This window comes from Halyomorpha halys, unplaced genomic scaffold, assembly GCF_000696795.3.
Source record: "Halyomorpha halys isolate HHAL.00 unplaced genomic scaffold, Hhal_1.1 Scaffold832.1, whole genome shotgun sequence".
NCBI classification, from domain to species: Eukaryota; Metazoa; Arthropoda; class Insecta; order Hemiptera; family Pentatomidae; genus Halyomorpha; species Halyomorpha halys.
In genome coordinates this window covers 290,227-309,083 of record NW_027113014.1, presented here as the reverse complement: position 1 = coordinate 309,083, position 18,857 = coordinate 290,227, and the positions used below count along the sequence as shown (strand labels likewise).

Sequence of the window (18,857 nt, the reverse complement as noted above, 5' to 3'; positions counted from 1 at the left end):
ACAAAGATTCCATGAGAATTCTTTAGAAATATGAAAATTCCCTGAAATGTGTAAATCTCAGAAAGAAGAAAATATCTTCAGGAAAAAAAAGCCAGAACAACTGATATATCGACCCGAAAGAGCTTTACAATTCATGAACTTAAGTTTCATTCATATATTAAGACATATACTAAATAAACAAAATTAGAAACCAATGCCATAGGTAAACAATAAAAAATGAATCTACTCATTTGAAACTAAATACAAGTAAATGACAAAAGTTTATATATTTGGGGCTTAATGTCCTTGTGTAATCCAACCAGGGCTGTAAAAAGTAACTCCTTACGTTTTGCAGCCAATTGGGAAGGTCGGGATTCATTCTATGGATCCTCTAGATTTGAACTGCATCTGATTCAAGAATACTAAGGTAAAGATACCCATACATGCTTGGTTTCTGCAACTTCAAAATTACATAAAAATAATAAAAAAATATATACTGGAAGATTGGTGATTGACCGTTTGTATCAATAAATGGAATATGGTCCGGGTGCGGTAAAATTAAACTCAAATAGTACATAATATTACTATTTGAGTTTAATTTGACCACACCTGGACCATATTCCATTTATTTTTAATAAAAAATATACATTGAAATTTTGCTAATTATTGTTGAAACCAGAGTAGTAATGTCTTTTCAATATTGCTAGTTATTTAGATATTAAGTTTATTTTTTTTTTAATACTTATAGATTAAAAAATATACTTTAAACTATTGTTTTTACCATGAGGCATTCAGAATTTGAACTGTTTCAGGCATATCTAAGAAATTTTTCCTATGTATAAAAAAACTTTATAGACTTCTATTTAAAAAAAAAAAAAGTTATAACTTTTATTTTCATATTATGAAGTGAAAAAGTTTTATGAAGTATATTAATTATTCTTAAACATTATTGCGATTATACCAATAAACTATGCTTAATTTTAATTATATTGTACAGTATAATTTTGTTACAATATGCTTTAAAACCTCATGTAAACTAGCCATTTATACTATACAAACTAAGAAGGAAAAAGTGAATAGATAAAAGAGCATTTCAGAAGTTAGTATGTATTAATATTGAATAATTGTTTTCAATTGGAATAATATTTACATTTAAGTAATGACTCATAAGTCCAATATAATCAGTAGATCATCTTATATAATTAATGAGTAGATTTTAAATTCTATCTTTTCTACTATATTAAAAATTTGAGTTTAAACCAGAACTTATTCAACTAACAATCATTTAATACTTAAAAAAAAAATACTTTTAAATAAATGCTGTAATATAAATATTTGTGTAAACTGATTAATTGTTATTTTGTTACTTATTTTAAACCACGGAGTGAGATTTTAAATTTACATAATAAGTAATTAAATGAATCCAGTTTTTTAAAATCTTATTTAATAAATAATTGTATCCCTTGTTAAAAATTTAAATCCGAATTTTGATCAAATTCCTCAGGAATCTTGTTTAATTTTAAAAAAAAAATACTAAAACTATCCCAATATATTTTCATGAACTTAGTTCAATAGTTTGAATAAAATAGAATAAAAATATTTAATCTTATTTCTTAAATTATACCACTTTTTTAACAATTAAAAGTCCAATGCATCTCTATCTATCAACATTAGTGATAAATTGCATAGTCTTCCTTGAAGTAATCATACTTCACAGCTCTTGAATTCGCTACTTGGTTTAAATAGTGACACATATTACAAAAAACCTTTTGATTATGAATTTTAAATATGGACTGGGATTACTTAAACATAAAATACAAAGTAAAAAAAAAATTTGTCAAATGCTCTTTTGCGCAAAAGCAAAGTAGTTAATTTATAAAACATAGTAATTAAGGGGCTCTATGGATCATTGGGCTCTGGTATAAATATAGCACTGGCTTTGGGAAATTTCGGAGATGAGATTTTAAATAACCCAGAAGTTGTCTCCAGTCTTGAATACAGAAGTGCCCATCCAAGGGGCAATGGGGCTGAGGTAAGATTCTTCTATTCTAAGAAATTTTATTTGTCTCCTTACTTAGTCATTAAAATAATAGATCCTTATACTTCATTCTTTCTCTGCGTAGAAAAGATATGGGTGTGTTTTTTCTTTTTCTGGTTTGAAAGTTCCTCTAGATTGAAACCCCAAAAAAGTATCAGCATACCTGCTTGGATAGAAGGAAATACTTCGACTCCATAAGGGCACTGACTGGGGATTATGATGCTTGAACTAAAACATATTTTCAATGGTAGAAAAAAAGGAGGAAGAAAAAGAAGATTTATCAAAACAGATAAATTTAGTTGTTAATAATCACAGTAAAAATGCATGATTAAGAACTAGACTGTGTATTTTAATAATTTCTTAAGGATAATCTGAAGGAATGGCATATTTGCATTAAATTTTATCCTAGAATTAGTTTTAATTTATGAAATTTTAAGTATTGATTAATCTTTCTAAACTATACAAAACTTATTTTTGGCTCTTACACCCTTTCAAAATGTAAACGATTTTAATGGTCAATGACGACGTATTAATTTGTTTAGAACAACTTTTACGGTAAGACTAGTTTTAAAAACAGATAATTTTTAATTTAAAAAATATTTTGTATTATAACTATTTCAACTCAAAATTGTTTATGATTAATTTATGAGACGAGGGAAAATTGTAGTATTCTATTGGCAAACCTTGATGAGATAAACATAGTGCAACCTAGTCAGTTCAGAAATGTCATTGTTTACGTTTGTGTAGTTCCTATGGAATCTGGTTATTAATAGCTCAAATGTTTATCGATATACCGATAATGAAAATGATTACTGTTCATTAATTTAGAGAAATAAGAATTACAATACAGCCATTTAGAAATAAGGGATATTAATAACTAAACTTTTTTAAAAATATCTTTTTTGACACTTGTGACCATAATCGTGTAAATTAAGCATTTCGAGAAAAGAAAAATTGTCTAATTAACATTCCTCTACAATAGGTGAAATCTTCGAAGTAATATTAGTATAATTAGGTTCTACGTGTTATAACATTCAGTGTTGGATCTCGTTTGAAGTGTAAATAGTTAAAATCTTTATTATTAACAGAACAGATTTATCATTTAGTTACGCAAAATTGAATTCCCCTGATATCTTTTTAGCGAAGAGATAACAAATATAAACAAGACAGTTAACATTCACAACGATAACAGGAGCTCTCACAGTCAAATCTCAGTGACAATGGTTTTCTTCTTCCCAGGTTCATACTTCTTGATAATAACAGCCGTTCTCCTCTACCTTTTTTACCGCTATGCAACGTCAACTTACTCGTTCTGGGCCGACCGTAACGTCCCCTTCCTCAAACCGGTACCATTCTTTGGTAACTTATGGTACAGAATTATCAGAAAGACTACGATGATAGACGATCAGCAGATGCAGTACAACTTCTTTGGTGAAGATAGATACGGTGGGACTTACCTCTTTCGGAAGCCCAACCTACTCATCAAGGATCCACAGTTAGTAGAGCAGGTAGTAAAATTCACGTTTATTTTCTTAATTATTATAATGTATTCTTTATAACAGGGGTCGAATTTTAGAATCAATCATCTACGTGGGCTCCCAGGACACCTAAATAAAAAAGTTTCTTCACTACGCCCCCCTGGTTCATGGTGAACTGGAGAGTTTTAAAACACCAGACCATTCTCCAAGTCGTGTCAAATGGTGACAGAGTGAACTACGGGTTCAGCTGATTTATTATTATCATCTCAGACTTAAACATACTAGAAGCACTCATCTTATTCGGTCTAGAACAATATATTGAAATCATAACAGTAACTCATTTTGTAAAATTTCATAATTTTATACGGAGTCCTTTTTTAACTAATTTATTTTTTTCCATCTTAAATTTCTTCACCATTTTTATGAAATACAAAATAATGTTCTTATATATAAGAGCCATCATTAAAATTGTTGTTAAACTTTTTTTAGTATTTTTCAATCTATTATGGTTTTCATCTTTTTTTTTTTTTTTCCTAAACCTCGAAACAAATAAAAATTAATTAAGGTTGCCTTGGGACCGGCCGATAAAAGTAAAACTTCTGGAAATGAAATAAACAATTAAAATTTTATTAATAATGATCATACGTTCTCTCTTAGGGCAAAAAATATGAATTAGTTTTAGAATAATAATGATAACTAGAATAGAACAGCCATTTCCTAAGTGAATTCTAGCCGAAACTTTTTACGTAGGTAGTAGGAGAGTATGAGATAAGAATTACTCAATGAGCATTGACAATTTTAATTGTAATTTAACAATTAATTTTAATTTTTAAGCCCTTGTTAATTCTTACCTTCTACTCTTTTATTACCATAAAGATTTTTCTGCTAGAATTGAACAGTGTTGCTCGGTATTGAGCAGTGGTTCCCTCCGCACTGGTTTCGTTTCATCTCGCGCCACTAAATCAATTTAATTTTGTATAATTTTTTTCTTTGAGTTGTAGAGCGTAGTTAAACAAGTTTCAGGTATTTGTGTTTATTAATTCGTTGACCTGCTCCCGACCATCTCAAATTATTAAGATTGGTCAAAAATCATTTTTTGTACATTTAACTTAAAATTTTAAATGTTCTGAGCTTTTTTATCCTAAAAATTGAAAAATAATACCTGTTTTTTTTTCACTAAACCCGTCAATTAGTAAATTTACAGGAGTCAGGAGTATTCTTACACTTTTTTTTAAACAAATATAAAAAAAATTGGTTTAATAAAAAAAAAACTATTGGTAGTAATGTGAAGAAAATAGACAACCCTGTGGGTTCGGGAAGCTATCCGGAGCCCTAAGAAGCTACGATAGGAGAAAATGTTTTGATTTCAGCATCTTGCGTTAAGTTCAATAAGACGAAGGTTTCAAGTATATTAAAGTCTGAAATAATTTGGAAACTTTATTTCAATTTGTGACTATTTGATAAGAATGGTGTAGAGTTTCCGTTGCTTGTCTTCACTTGGCCCTTTCGCATGGGATAGGATATTCCCCTCCTTTTGCGTCTCAAATGGTGACAAAGTGAAGTACGATTTTCAAATTATTTCAGACTTCAGCATACTTGTAACTACCATCTTAATCAAGTATGTGCAACATCTTGAAATCATCAGCTATGTTACTAAGAATTAACTTCTTTAGTATCTTTTTTTATTTTATAGTGAATCCTTTTTAATCTAATTTAATTGAGGCTATTAACCCCTTAAAGTGTAAAATAACTTTTAAAATAACAGCCTAAACGATTTTTATTCATATTTCCCAGACATTTTCAAGGAACAGGGTAAAAAGTACAATGACTTTTTATAAATGGCAATCAGGGGATGCGGTTACAAGAAAACAAAAATAGTTAACAACTATTTTCGGACGTTTCGTCCCATTTTTTGGAACTTCATTGGGCTGTTCAAGTTGAGGTCAATTCGAAACTGATATTTCTTTTTTCTATCTTACTCTGATATCACTTATGAAAATAACATATTTTTAGAAAATTACTCATTCTTCGCTCTATCGTAGTGAAGTGAGTCAAGTTGTTGACTACTGTGGTTACCACTTAAGTGGTGCAAGCACACATTGAAGCACACTTCTGCGTAATATTTAATCTATAAATTAGTTGCAAAATATATGCTAGATATTTTGACTTCATATTTATTAACCTATACGCATTATATTGATAATGGCACTAGTTAATCTTCGTATTATGTTACTAAGAGTTTAATATTCTCCCTTGGTCTCCTATAAGGGACCTATTGAAGATCAATCGATTTGGCTATAATATATTTATTTATTTTTGAGTTCTGGTACCGTCACAGATAACCCCAAAACGATTTTCGCAAAGGGACCTACCTACCTTTCGTCAATTAAGCAATTTTTTTTTTTGCTTGTATATTAAATTTGTTCGAAACACATTGGAAAATCGTTGATTGGCTGTCTGTAATTAATTAAAGGAAGATGGCCCGAGTGCGATAAAAATAGATCAAATCGAAAAATAAACTAATGAGTCACTTGGATCTCAAACGTCTTCCAAGTAGTCCTGTGAAGGCTAGACATTCTGACCGAAACGTTGGCACTGATGAATAAGTTTTTTTAAAGCTTATTTGTGTTATTCTCTGACCGCACCCCCAACCATCTTCTCACGTATATTATCTACGGTCAACTTTCTTCTCATTATTATGAGTCAAGGTTTCGCCCCACGTTGCAGGGCTTCATCAAGGCTTACAGAATGAAGGAGAGACCAAGAATTAATCTCTGGTCTTTGGCTTTCCCATTCTGTTAGCCCTGATCTGATAAGATATTTCGACTTTCCTTCATCCTTTAAACCATGCAACTCGAGGCGGAAACGTTCACTCATAATAAATATTTTATTTTCTATCTAAGTTATATATTCCATCTTCCTTTTATTGATTTCGAAACACGTTCGTGTTTTCAATTCAGGCCCATTTCCACGTCACAGACATTTGCCGTGCAAGTATGTCGCAACAGTGATTAAGTATGAATACTGTCTACACGCTAATAGTAAACCTAACCTTGCAAACACATCTGTTTTGTTAATGAATGATATAATACAAGAGCCGGGAAGAAAAAAAGGCAGTTATCTCACCCCAATCTTTGATTACTTTAATGAAAACTATGTAGAATTAATAGTCTAAACTGATGAGTCTGCCAAGTATAGGTAGGGGGAATAAAAAATGCCAGCTGTTTCAAAACCTTAAAAAAACACTAATTTTTCATTCGAAGTTCTATATCTTAAAAACTACCAACAATACTCAGGATAAAGCTTTTTAAAAATAATAATTTCTTAAAAGCCTACTGCAAGATTAGTAGTTAGTTAATTTATTTTGAGAAATCTATATCTCAGGAATTATGTGACGTACAGATGTCTATTAGCACTCAAATTAAAGCTAGTTTAATGGGCTATAAAGAAGTTTATTACCTTTATTTTTGTAGGAATAGTATTTTTCATGATATTTGCTAAAATAAATTGATTTATAGTTGTTGGGACAATAAATTTGATTTATGAAAAACTTCAATTCAGAAACCGTTTGACTTACAGATGTCTGCCAGCGCTCAAATTAAATCTTGTTAAATTTACTATAAAATAGTTAATAATGTTAATATCTGTAGTACTAGTAGTTTTTATGATATTTTGACAAAATAAACTCACAAAATGTTAATTTCTAGTTGTTCTTATAAAATGTTGTATTTTTGAAAAAATATATCTCTAGATCCATAAGACGCACATATGCCTGCCAACACTCAAAATAAAGGAAATTTAACTTTCTGTAAAGTAGTTTATGACACTTATCTTAGATGGGGTAGTAGTTTTTATGATGTTCACATGTGAATATAAATTTGGCAAATAAAAATTTGTCCGAACAACTATAAATCAATTTATATTAGCAAATTTCATGGAAACTATTACTCCTACGAAGATAAACATAAAAAAAACTACTTTATAGCTCATTAAACTTGCTTTAATTTGAGTGCTAATAGACATCTGTACGTCAAATGGTTTTTGAGATATAGATTTTTCAAAATAAATTCACTAATTATTGATCTTCCAGCACGTCCCATTCAACATTTTTATGAAATGTTGCTTTTTAAATAGGTATATCTCGAAAACTATTTAACGTAAATAACTCTTTTAGGGCTCATATTTTAGCAAATTTGCACATCTTTAAATGACGCCCTCTTGGATTTTCTTGTGTTGTTCCTACTTTTTAAGATATAGAGCTCCGAATGAAAAATAAAATTTTCTTATCGGTTATAAACAGCCGCCATTTTTTATTCTCCCTACCTATACTCGACAGTCTCAACAATTTTGACTAGTAATTATACATAGTTTTCATTAAAATAATCAAAAATTGGGGTGAGATAACTGCCTTTTTTCTCCTCTTGGGCTCTTGTACTAATACATACCGAAGATTAGTTACCACTAAGAACACTGTTCACAGTTAACAGAAACAATAGTATTAATAGTAAATTATAACAAATACTTTATAAAATCTCCTGTTTCGACAGGATGGCTTTTTGATAATTCTGGATTAGTAACGTTAAAATTATATGATGGTAAACTGTAGAATAAATAAAATAATATGTAAATGATTTTGGTTTCGTAATCAAATTTTGAAAACAATAAATTATGTTACTCCATATTTTTAAAAAGTTTAATGCATTTAATAATGTTTATTAAATGTTTTGTAGCCAACATTCTTTTCCATTTCTAAATCTGCTACCTGTCCAGAGAAATTATATAAGGCAGAGGTATGATTGTAACGTCTTTCTTTAATATTCATTTTCTTCAGAAATAAAAAAAGTTATTGTTTAGATGAGCAATAAATTTGCTTTAAAGTGCTTTAGAGAATACCTTAAATTATTTTAATCTCAATTGGAGAGATTTTACATTTTTGTTTCAAACTCCAACTCAAAACTTCTATTTTCTTCAACAGGAATAAGTGGAATACCATCCACATCCATGGAGTATCACATCAAATTATTGTCAATTTCGTTACTTAGTGATTTTCGCTTACACAACTTTATATTTTAATTCTGTTATTTTACTAAGATATTCAATTAATTCCAAATGCGTTTTGTATCTCACTCAATTTTCATTTTTTACATATATATGTTTATATGAAAATAGGGTATACGGCTGTTAGACTTTCGCTCTCACAGATAACCTATAAAGCAGGATGCGAGGGGAGGGAGGGGGGGGGGTTGAACAGAAAGTCCTCCATACTATTATAGCAGCGATAGTATTGGAGCATAACACATGGAGAAGAATTAGCAATGAATTGCTTGCAGAGACTGGTCGGTCAATATCTCATAATGTGAAAGCAAGGAGTTTAAGATGGGCGGAACGTGTAGCTCGAAGCAATCCATTCACTACAGTTGGCAAGAGACCATGTGGAAGGCCAAAACCCAGTTGGATAGACAGAATCAACAAAGATGCAAAAGAATTTTCTTATTATTCTGTTTTTATTTTTATTCATTATGGTTATTATCTTAGGTTTTTTTTTTTTTTTTACTTAGCCATGAAGAAGGCTTTAAAATCTGGCCGAAACGTTGGCATTAATAAAATAGGTTTAGCTTCTTTATGCCTATTGTCAGTGAATAATGATCCTTCCATTGTATTCCAAACTCTCCAATCCCACATCACCACCCTTGAAGAATGGTGCCAAAACTGGAAGATTAAAATTCCCACCAAATCACATTTACCCTTCATCGTAAACCCTTCGTCTTGCCCCACAGTATCTTTTAATAATACCCCACTTATTCCTGTTGAACAGATCTGTTACTTAGGACTACATCTGGACAAACGACTGACATAGAATCCTCATACAAAACTGAAAAGTCAGGAAACTGCTCGTCAATTCCGACTATTACATTTACTAGACAAGCGGTCGAAACTTCCAATCCATTACAAAAGACTGACTAAACGATTATTATAAGGCCTGTCTGGACATACGGAGTTGGGCTATGGGGTTCCACTAAACCATTGAATTCCTCCCGAATGAAATCCTTACAGTCCAAAATTCTTCATTAGATCCTTAATGCTTCTTACTGCCGTGTACGGGGCTTCGGGGGTTCTAAGCCCGACTAGGGGTTCCCCGTACAGGTATTATATTGAAATTTATTCATCTATTAATGTATTTGTATTTATATATTTATATTATGTATTTATATTATATTTTTATATTATGTATCTCTATCAGTTCCTGATGGGAACCGACTGAAATGATATGCGCTATATTTAATTCAAACACTAGACACCATCTGGACCCCCTCGCCGTGGTATGCTAGATATGAATATCATAATTAATCATTGGAGTTCCTTTCCAACGGTATCGTGTTCACCAATTTACTATGCTATATATATGAGGTGGCCTGCAGGGATTATTAATTATAAAGTAAAGTCTTTGTTACATCTTTTATATTTACAATTATATATACATTATCAAGAATAGTATTATGAGAGAGCATGGTAAACTTGTTTCCTTATACTTTAATTATAAGATTATGAATTGAGAAGTACCAGTTGGGATCTTTGATATTTATACTGACTCTAAGTTATTAATTCTACTACTGCCATTCTAATTACATCAGCAAAGGTCTTACTTGTTTCGTTACATCGGTCGGCTTGGCGGTTGTCGCGGAAGAGCGTCCATATTCGCCTCCCGGCAGCCGCTGATCTTCCAGACTGTCTTCCTCTGTGTCCAACTCCCAGTCCTCCCCTTCTGTCCCAGACTCTCTCAGCCTGTCCTTTCGTCAGAATCCTAAAAGACTGTCCTCCTCCGTCAGCCCTCCTTCTAACTCTGTTCTTTGATTGGTTCCTCTATTTTCTGAGGGGGTGAGAAGGTCCAATGACCTTCGACGAAAGTCGGTCTTTTTCCTACCTTTCATCTTTAAAAGTTTCTTCTTTGAAGAAACCCGGCTTCTGGCGGCTTACTGTATTTTCCCGAGGTTTTTAGAGAGGCCCCATGTGAAATAAGGGGTGTTTATTTGTTTTCAATTACGGCGGCTATTTCTCTGCCACTCGCTGTACTTTCCCCAAGATGTATAAACTGGCCACGTGCAAGATACTTGGCCACTGTTTGTTTGTTTATCTCTGCCTACACGGTCAACCGTTCCCAGAGGGTGCATACCCTCTGTTATCTATATACCTCTGTACATTTCTTTAGATCTGTTATCGACGGATTTTTGCCTAGGTCCGGCGGTATCTTTGGCATGGCGACAAAAGAAATTATTTTAAGTTAAAAAATTCCAGCTGGTGCCTCTCATACATATCATTACTTTGTCACAAATCAAGTCATCCATCAGGACCTCAATGTTCCATATGTAGCCGATTTGGCCAGAATCAGATACCAATCCTTCCATGATAAACTTCCTAACCATCCAAACCAACTCATTTCTAACCTGGCTTCTCCTTCATTACCTAATAATCCTCCTAGGCTTCTAAAAAGAAGATGGCATCAAGATCTTCTTCTCTAAAAATGTTTTTTGAGTTCTATCAATAGGTAGATTCTCCTCATGTTTGTATCTTGTCATTATATCACTTACAGCAAATTTACTTGATGTATATATATTTATATAGTTGTAAATAACAATAAATAAATTATTAAAAAAAAAGCTTATTTATGTTCTTTGCTGACCACACCCACGACCATCTTATATTAAAGACTACTTACTGTAGAGCAGGATGTCGTGAGTTTACTGTGAAGAGAAGAATAACGTTTAAATTAGTTTCGTAGCAATGATTCAGGAAAAATGGAGAATCATTCATACCTTGCGTGCTTTATCTCAAGACTCTTATTCAACGTCTACAAACGTAAAAACAACTTGATAAAATGTAATGGTCATGTAACTATTTGTTTTCCTTTCTCACTCCTGAAGGTAGGGAAGCTTTTTATTCATGATGTTATTCTCAAGCGATAACAAATATATAATAAGTACATAATTACCTTTATTCAAAAGTCTAAGAATAAATGTTATTGTTTCCTCTGTGTCAAAGGTAAGTGAGTATTATATTCATAAACAAAATTAAAAAATATATGTCCTCAGAATTGAAAATTCCACTCACATTTTACGTTTTAGATATCCAGCAACAAACTTGGATCCGTGTCTTTCTCTAGTCAAATTTGCGTCCATGCATAATCAATCGAACCGTTCTAATTTTGATGAAATTGTGGGAATTGGTTTTTTAGTTAGTCCCATATAGATTTTATCAGATTCCGTTTTCTTTTATGAATGCGTAAGCGTACATTTCTCGGCACACTTTTTAGTACAAAATTACACATACGTAGCCCGAATGTATAAAATTAAACCCACAGAATTTAAATCAGCAAATTATTTTAGAAATTAGATTCTATTACATTTAACATGGTTCTAAAAACGGTTACTACTTAGCTAACTAATATTATAAATTAAATAACATTCTAAATGGTGCATCGTAGCAGTAATAATTTTCTGTTATAAAAAATTAAGCAGTGTAAATTTTTGGTCGAATGATGTTAGGCCTTTCTTTCGTTTTTTGCCTATGAATTCTAAACTGCGTTTCCCTAGTTGGTTGGGATTCAGCTATTGGAGCGGTTCCCATACTTTAATTTTCGTTTAAACTTCTTGACCAATAAAACTTTTGAGGAAAAAAACATTTTACGCAGGGAAAGAAGAAAAAAAGGGCAAAGTAAGTACTGGAATGCATTGTATATTTTCTATTTTTTAAAACATATTTTCAGACAGTGGAGCCCCGTTTGGGAATCATTGGTTTAGTGTATTGCTTTTACTGTTTTGGAAATGTACGAGGTGGTTTTCTGTCTATGCTTTAGACCAGTAATTACCAAAGTGGGCAACCCCGCCCCCTGGTGGACGCTGCAGCAATATAGGTGGGCGATGATGGCCACAGGTGCATTTGGTGGGCGATGAATGACTACAAGTTCTCACAGTCAACAATATTACAGCTGACATAAAATATAGCCGAGGATTACTAAATTGGTAGATGATGATTTCGAATGTTTTAACTTTTTTTGTATTACAATCTATTCTGAGAATTTTCTATTCTACATTCAATAAATAGATTCATAATTTCTAAGCTCAATGTTTCTCATTAACACCTTTCTTTGCTATATTTTACGAAAAATGTAGAAACATTAACACACCCATACACACATATATATATATATATATATAAGAAGATGGTCAGGGTTGCGATCAAAAGAGAAACAAAAATAGTTTACAACTATTTATTTTCAGACGTTTTGGCCCACTTTGCAGGGCTTCATCAGGGCTAAAAAGAAAAAAAAACTGAGAATATTACAACAATAAGATACAATAAGGCAATGCAACATAGAATAAATATTATGTAAAAATAAAGTGATAAGAAATTGCTTATAAATAAAAGGAAGGAAGACGTAAAACAGTATCAATATAAAATAAAATTGAATAAAAAATAAGTAACAATGGTAAGAGTAAACATTTTTGAAAAATACGTAAAAGATACCGTTAAAAAACTGCAGGAGACGAACATAAATAAAAAAAAAAAAGATTAAATAAACTTCTTGAAAGAATAATATTATTTTAATATTTTCGATATATTTCATTATAATAAATTATGTTCGTCTCCTGCAGTTTTTAACGGTATATTTTACGTGTTTTTCAAAAATTTTTAGCCTTGCCATTGTTACTTATTTTTTATTCAATTTTATTTTATATTGATACTTTTTTACGTCTTCCTTCCTTTTATTTATATGTAATTTCTTATTAATTTATGTTTACATAATATTTATTCTAGCTTAAATTGCCTTATTGTTGTAATATTCTCAGTTTTTGTGTATCTTTTTAGCCCTGCAAAGTGGGACGAAAGGTCGAAAAATAAATAGTTGTAAACTGTTGTTTCTCTTTTGACCGCAACCCTGACCATCTTCTTATATATAAATTTTTACGGTCAACTATATATACATATATTAACACATATATATTTCCTATTAATTACTATTAAAATTTTTTTAAATTTATTTTTAGGGGGCGCTGAGTAATATTTTTCCTAGAAAGGGGGTGGTAGGTCATAAAAGGGGGCGGTAGGATTAAAATGTTTGGGAACCACGTTCTAGACCTTCCCCTTTCTCTCCCATTTTCACAAAACCTTATTCTGAGGCTTCATCTCCTCGACTGAAATATAACTACCCTATAATTCGGAACGGAGTCTCATCCCTCTATCCAAAAGTTCCTAGCTTAAATCGTACCTACGTGCTCGGGACTTATCTCCGACATTGCCTGAATCCTGTTGATTCCTCCTCACCCTTTCTCAATTTCTATGAATTCCTCATTTTGTGGTTCACCAACCTCGACAAACATAATACACATTCCTTCTCACTGAAATCTATTGTTACTATTTATATGTTCGTAAGAAATTTCATCCTTTAAAATATTTTTTACTGACGATACTTGATAAAACTAAGTCACAATGGCTTGTTTTCCCACTTGCTTAACACTTGAAGAAGCTTAATAATCTCAAAATAAATACTGAAAACTGAACAAACATAAATTTGTAACAGGCGACTGCTTCATCGACTACCTGTCACCATCTATTTTAATTTAATTTTGTATATTGTATGAGTTACTACTCGTTATTGCTTTTTTGAGCTGAACGTCAGCAATCTTTAGACAAAAACGTCACAGATCGGCCTTCTATGAGCAAAAACAGAAGTTGGGTTGTTGTTTTTTTTTTTATTTGTCGACCGTTTTTAAATTATCGTATTTTTCAGAGATGCATTTGATTGAATTAACAAGTGCTTACAAAGAATTTGTAAGATTCATTTTATATTTATAAGAGTCAGCAATTTTTTGACAATTTAATTTTCTCGTGAAATTATATCTACTTGTTGTGACAACTCTTATTTGATTATATAAGTGAATTTGTCTCTTTTTAGAAATTACGACAGAAGAAAATTTCCTTAGTGAAACCATACATCCATAAAATATTGTCGTTGATGAAAATTTTAATAAATTTCATTAAACTAAACATCTATTTACAATAAATAACGTTAAAATAAATAATCCGTTTTCATAAAGACTTACAACGTGTTGAATGGGTAGAGATAGGATTACATAACTATTTGAAGATCTAATGGTTCTTAAAGAATGTTATGAAACTGAAAGATTACTTAGTAATATAGTTGGCACTTGTGATGCAAGTAGGAGTGTACAAACTGACAGGAGTGATTGATGAAAAATGATAAACAATTCCCGCCTGGCTTATCAATATAATATTATATAACATCGGATCCATTTTATATTGTTACTTATATAATGTTCTTAATGATGGATGATCTATTTTTGCCTTCTCACTACCTAAAGTAGGGAAGCTTTTTATTCATACAGTAAATAAACAGAAACATTATGTCCTCCCAATCGAAAAAAGTCGCTCGCATTTTACTTCTTAAAGGGGCCTCTACATGTTGGCCAAGCCAAGGCGAACTCGGGCATGCCCAAGCATGTGGATGGGTGGCTTGTACGAGTAGGCCTAGGCTCGTTACCGATCCGTCCAGAGTCGGTTTCTGGACACAGATCAAAGGGATTCGTAAGAGCGCTCGTGTAGCATCTCCACCGTTGTTCTTTCTTTAGTTGCAACTGAGAGCTGTTAGGAGGTTGTAGTTAAATTTTATAATAAGTTTTATATTTTATCTTATTTATTTATATTTACTTTCCTTTCATTTTCTTTTGTTTTGTAATAAAAATAATATAATCCCGGTGCAATGGCTGAAACCACTTATCGTCCGCCATGCTTGCCTCTCTGAATAACACTGACTTGTGGATGGCCCGCTCTTTGTTTACCGAGCATTTGTACAAGCCTCTGATTCGTGGCGAGGGGCCAACATGTGGATCCACCTTTAGACATCTAAGGGATTTTTTTTCCTTTTCTTACGTCGGCCCATCTAAAGGCGGATCCATATGTTGGCCCCTCGCCACGAATCAGAGGCTTGTACAAATGCTCGGTAAACAAAGAACGGACCATCCATATGTCAGTGTTATCAGAGGCAAGTATGGCGGACGCATTAGTACATCGACGTACTAATGGTTTCAGCCAATGCACTGGGATTATATTATTTTTATTACAAAAAAAAGAAAATGAAAGGAAATTAAATATAAATAAATAAGATAAAATATAAAACTTATTATAAAAATTAACTACAACCTCCTAACATCTCTCAGTTGCAACTAGACAAAGAACAATGGTGGAGAACAACGTATTGTAAAGAACAACGAGGAATCCCTTTGATCTGTGTCCAAAAAACCGACTCTCGACGGCTCGGCAACGAGTCTAGGCCAACCAAGCCAAGTCACCCATCCAAATGCTCGCGTATGTCTGAGTTCGCCATGGCTTTGCCAACATGTAGAGGCCCCTTAAGGGATTCGTAGTCTAATTTGTGTTTGGGCATAATCAATCGAACCGTTAATCCGATCTTCATAGATAGTTGTGGAGTTTAGTCGGTTCCATATTGCTGTTAAGGTGCCTCCCCCTGGAAATAAAAAAAAATATTAATTTAATATATATATATATATATATATATATATATATTTCTTTTTTAACATACAACATATTTACTTATTGTATTATTTTGTACAGTTGTAAATTACATTAAATAAATTTAAAAAAAATTAAAACAAATAAGTGTAATTACTAATAAAGTACTGCAATAATTAACATTTAAACATTTTGGTTTCATTAGCCTTTTCTGTGCTGAAATATTACAACCTGAACGATCATGGCTTGTCACCTCCCCCAGTTTTGATCCTGAATCGCTCTTGTATTAATGTGCTTCTATAAGTTTTCTGTACTATAGCATATTCGCACATGCGCTAGCATGTGGATTGGTTATTTGGATTGGGTGGTACAGATGGGCCTAAATTTGTTGCCATCCTATTTAGTGTCAGGTTTTGGGCACAAATCAAAGGGCACTTGTGCTGCATCCCCACTTTTGTGTAATATTGTCAGTATTGTATTAGAACTACTAACATAATATATATCCTCCGTGTTTAAATTAATTAAAAAATTTCACCAACCTTCGGAATCAATAATTAACTTTAGTTTGAGATTGTATATTTATAATTGTTGGTATGTTTTACCTTCTTTAGCTCTGAAGTGTGTGGAAACCGATGTTTGTTACGTTGATTAGCTAAAATATATTTGTAGGTATTTTAGATTTATAGCAAGTGCCAAGTGTAGGTCATGCATTAGATTCCTCCTACTACTTTTCTGTGTATGATTAGGTTTAATATATTTATTGATTTCTGTATCACGATTTTTTCTCATAATTATATCCTGAATGATAGCCCAAACATTTGGGCCGGTTTTAATACTTAATTATTGATTATTGATAAAATAAAAGACTAATAGTTTATTACACGATTTAACATATATTTTTGTCTGTTGTTAGATATTGATTAAAGACTTCTCAACATTCTACAATAGATCATTGAACCCTGACCCGAAGATCAGTCCCCTTAACAAGAACCTGCTGACCCTCCAAGACTCACAGTGGAAGAACCTCAGGTCCAAGCTGACGCCAGCCTTCAGTTCTGGCAAACTAAAAGTCATCCATCAGGAAATGATCCTGTGCTGCGATGAACTGACCAAACACTTATCATCATATGCTGAGACTGGAGAGCCCCTGGATACGAAGAAGACTTTGTCCAGGTTCATTGTTTACGCCATTGGGTCAATCGCCTTTGGTCTAAAGCTGGACACACTTAACGATCCTAACTGCGAGTTTGGGAAGGTGGCGGAAAATGTCTTCAAGACCACTTTCTTGAAGGCCCTCCTAGGATTCTTAAGGATGGGTTTCCCTTCGCTTGGTAGGGTGGTTGATGCTGTCGGTAGACTGTTCGGGAAGGATGGATCTGATAATGTAATCATACAGTATCTTGAGTCTACATTATAAAACTAAAGAAAAATATTTCTCAACATTTCAAAATATTTTTTATTGTTATAGGAAGCTAAAGTTTTTATCATGAACGTTGTAAAAGATACTGTTGAGTATAGAGAAAAAAATAACATCCAGAGGAATGACTTCCTTCAAATCATGATGGAGATGAGAAAACAAGATGCAAACAGTGATGATGAAAGTAAGTCACATCTGTCTTTTCATTTTGTTGTTCCTATAATGTAGATACGTTTACTTTTTGTAGAAGTCTGACTGTTGATGTATCACAATATTTATTTTTTCCTCTCTAAAAATTAACCCTTTACATTCCAGCCTAGGACATATTAAGTACACCAACAACTCCATCACTGAGTTAAATCAACTGCAGCTGCTGCAGCACACAATTGTTTTCCATCACAAGTGTATTCTCAATTATTCCAGGCAGTTCTGGAACATTTCCCAATGTTCAACAAACTAGAAACGCAAGAATCTTCTGCGAATTCTCAAATATTACATCAGTATATGTGGTGAAAAAACATTTACTTCAAAAGGGTGCGGTCAAACTAGGACAAATAAGAGCGAATAAGAGAAAGTTTTTTTGTTGTAATTTTTGGTACTTCCTAATTTTTATGGGTCTTTGAACACAAATCTGAGGTTTGCTGACATATTTTTCTTGTTATATTTTTTCTCATTTTCTCAAAATGCAGGCACTTCTTTTAGTTTTTCATTTATATCTCAAAAATTGACTTGAGGTATATTGAATCGTAGATAATTTGACGTTTGTATTCTCCACCTGGTCTTGTCCTCGCACTAATCAATAAGCCACCTCAATTCGACATAGTCTCCTTGTTGGAAAGCTTAACTAAAAAAAATAAATAAACGCTGGCTCGGATAAATCATTTATTTGTAAATTAGATACATAAATTATATTGAAAACAAATGAAAACCTTCTAAATAATATAGAGCTCAATTAACAAACTAATAAAAAAAAAAATACTCCCTCTGAAAACAAATTACAATAAAAAAAAAATTGCTAATTACAAAACTGATGAACTCCGATGGGTCGGGGTCCTGTAGTTCGTACCGAAAAGGTCGGAGACGAAGTTCTGTTCTTAACGTAGGTGGGCCCACACAGCAAACCGCTCCGAAGATCTCATCCAGAAAGGTCTGGCGACAAGTACAGCGACTGGGCGACTGTAAGTTGGCTACTCGACTGGGCGAGTGTACATGGGCGATGAAGTCGACGGGGCGACTGACCTTAGGCTACTGAACTTGTAGTATTGTTGTGGCTAATAATCCTACTAGCCGGTATTTCACTATACAAGCATTACCAGTATAATTCGTTTTCTTTTAAACCAAAACACTATACAGTGATACAGAATTAGCACAAAAAATACATAGTAAACAATGTAATTGT

The 18,857-nt window shown here is 32.3% G+C and overlaps 1 protein-coding gene across 1 annotated transcript in view; it reads left to right on the top strand.

Annotated features, from left to right (window-relative positions):
• Positions 1 to 2,729: 2,729 nt before the first annotated feature.
• Positions 2,730 to 18,857, top strand: part of LOC106686504 (probable cytochrome P450 6a13) — a 21,625-nt gene continuing 5,497 nt past the window's right edge. Inside the window, exons 1-3 of the mRNA XM_014429849.3 lie at positions 2,730 to 3,525; positions 16,955 to 17,425; positions 17,510 to 17,642. Of these exons, the coding sequence (XP_014285335.1) occupies positions 3,238 to 3,525; positions 16,955 to 17,425; positions 17,510 to 17,642 (892 nt within the window). The 5' untranslated portion in view covers positions 2,730 to 3,237. The remainder of the gene's footprint in view (positions 3,526 to 16,954; positions 17,426 to 17,509; positions 17,643 to 18,857) is intronic.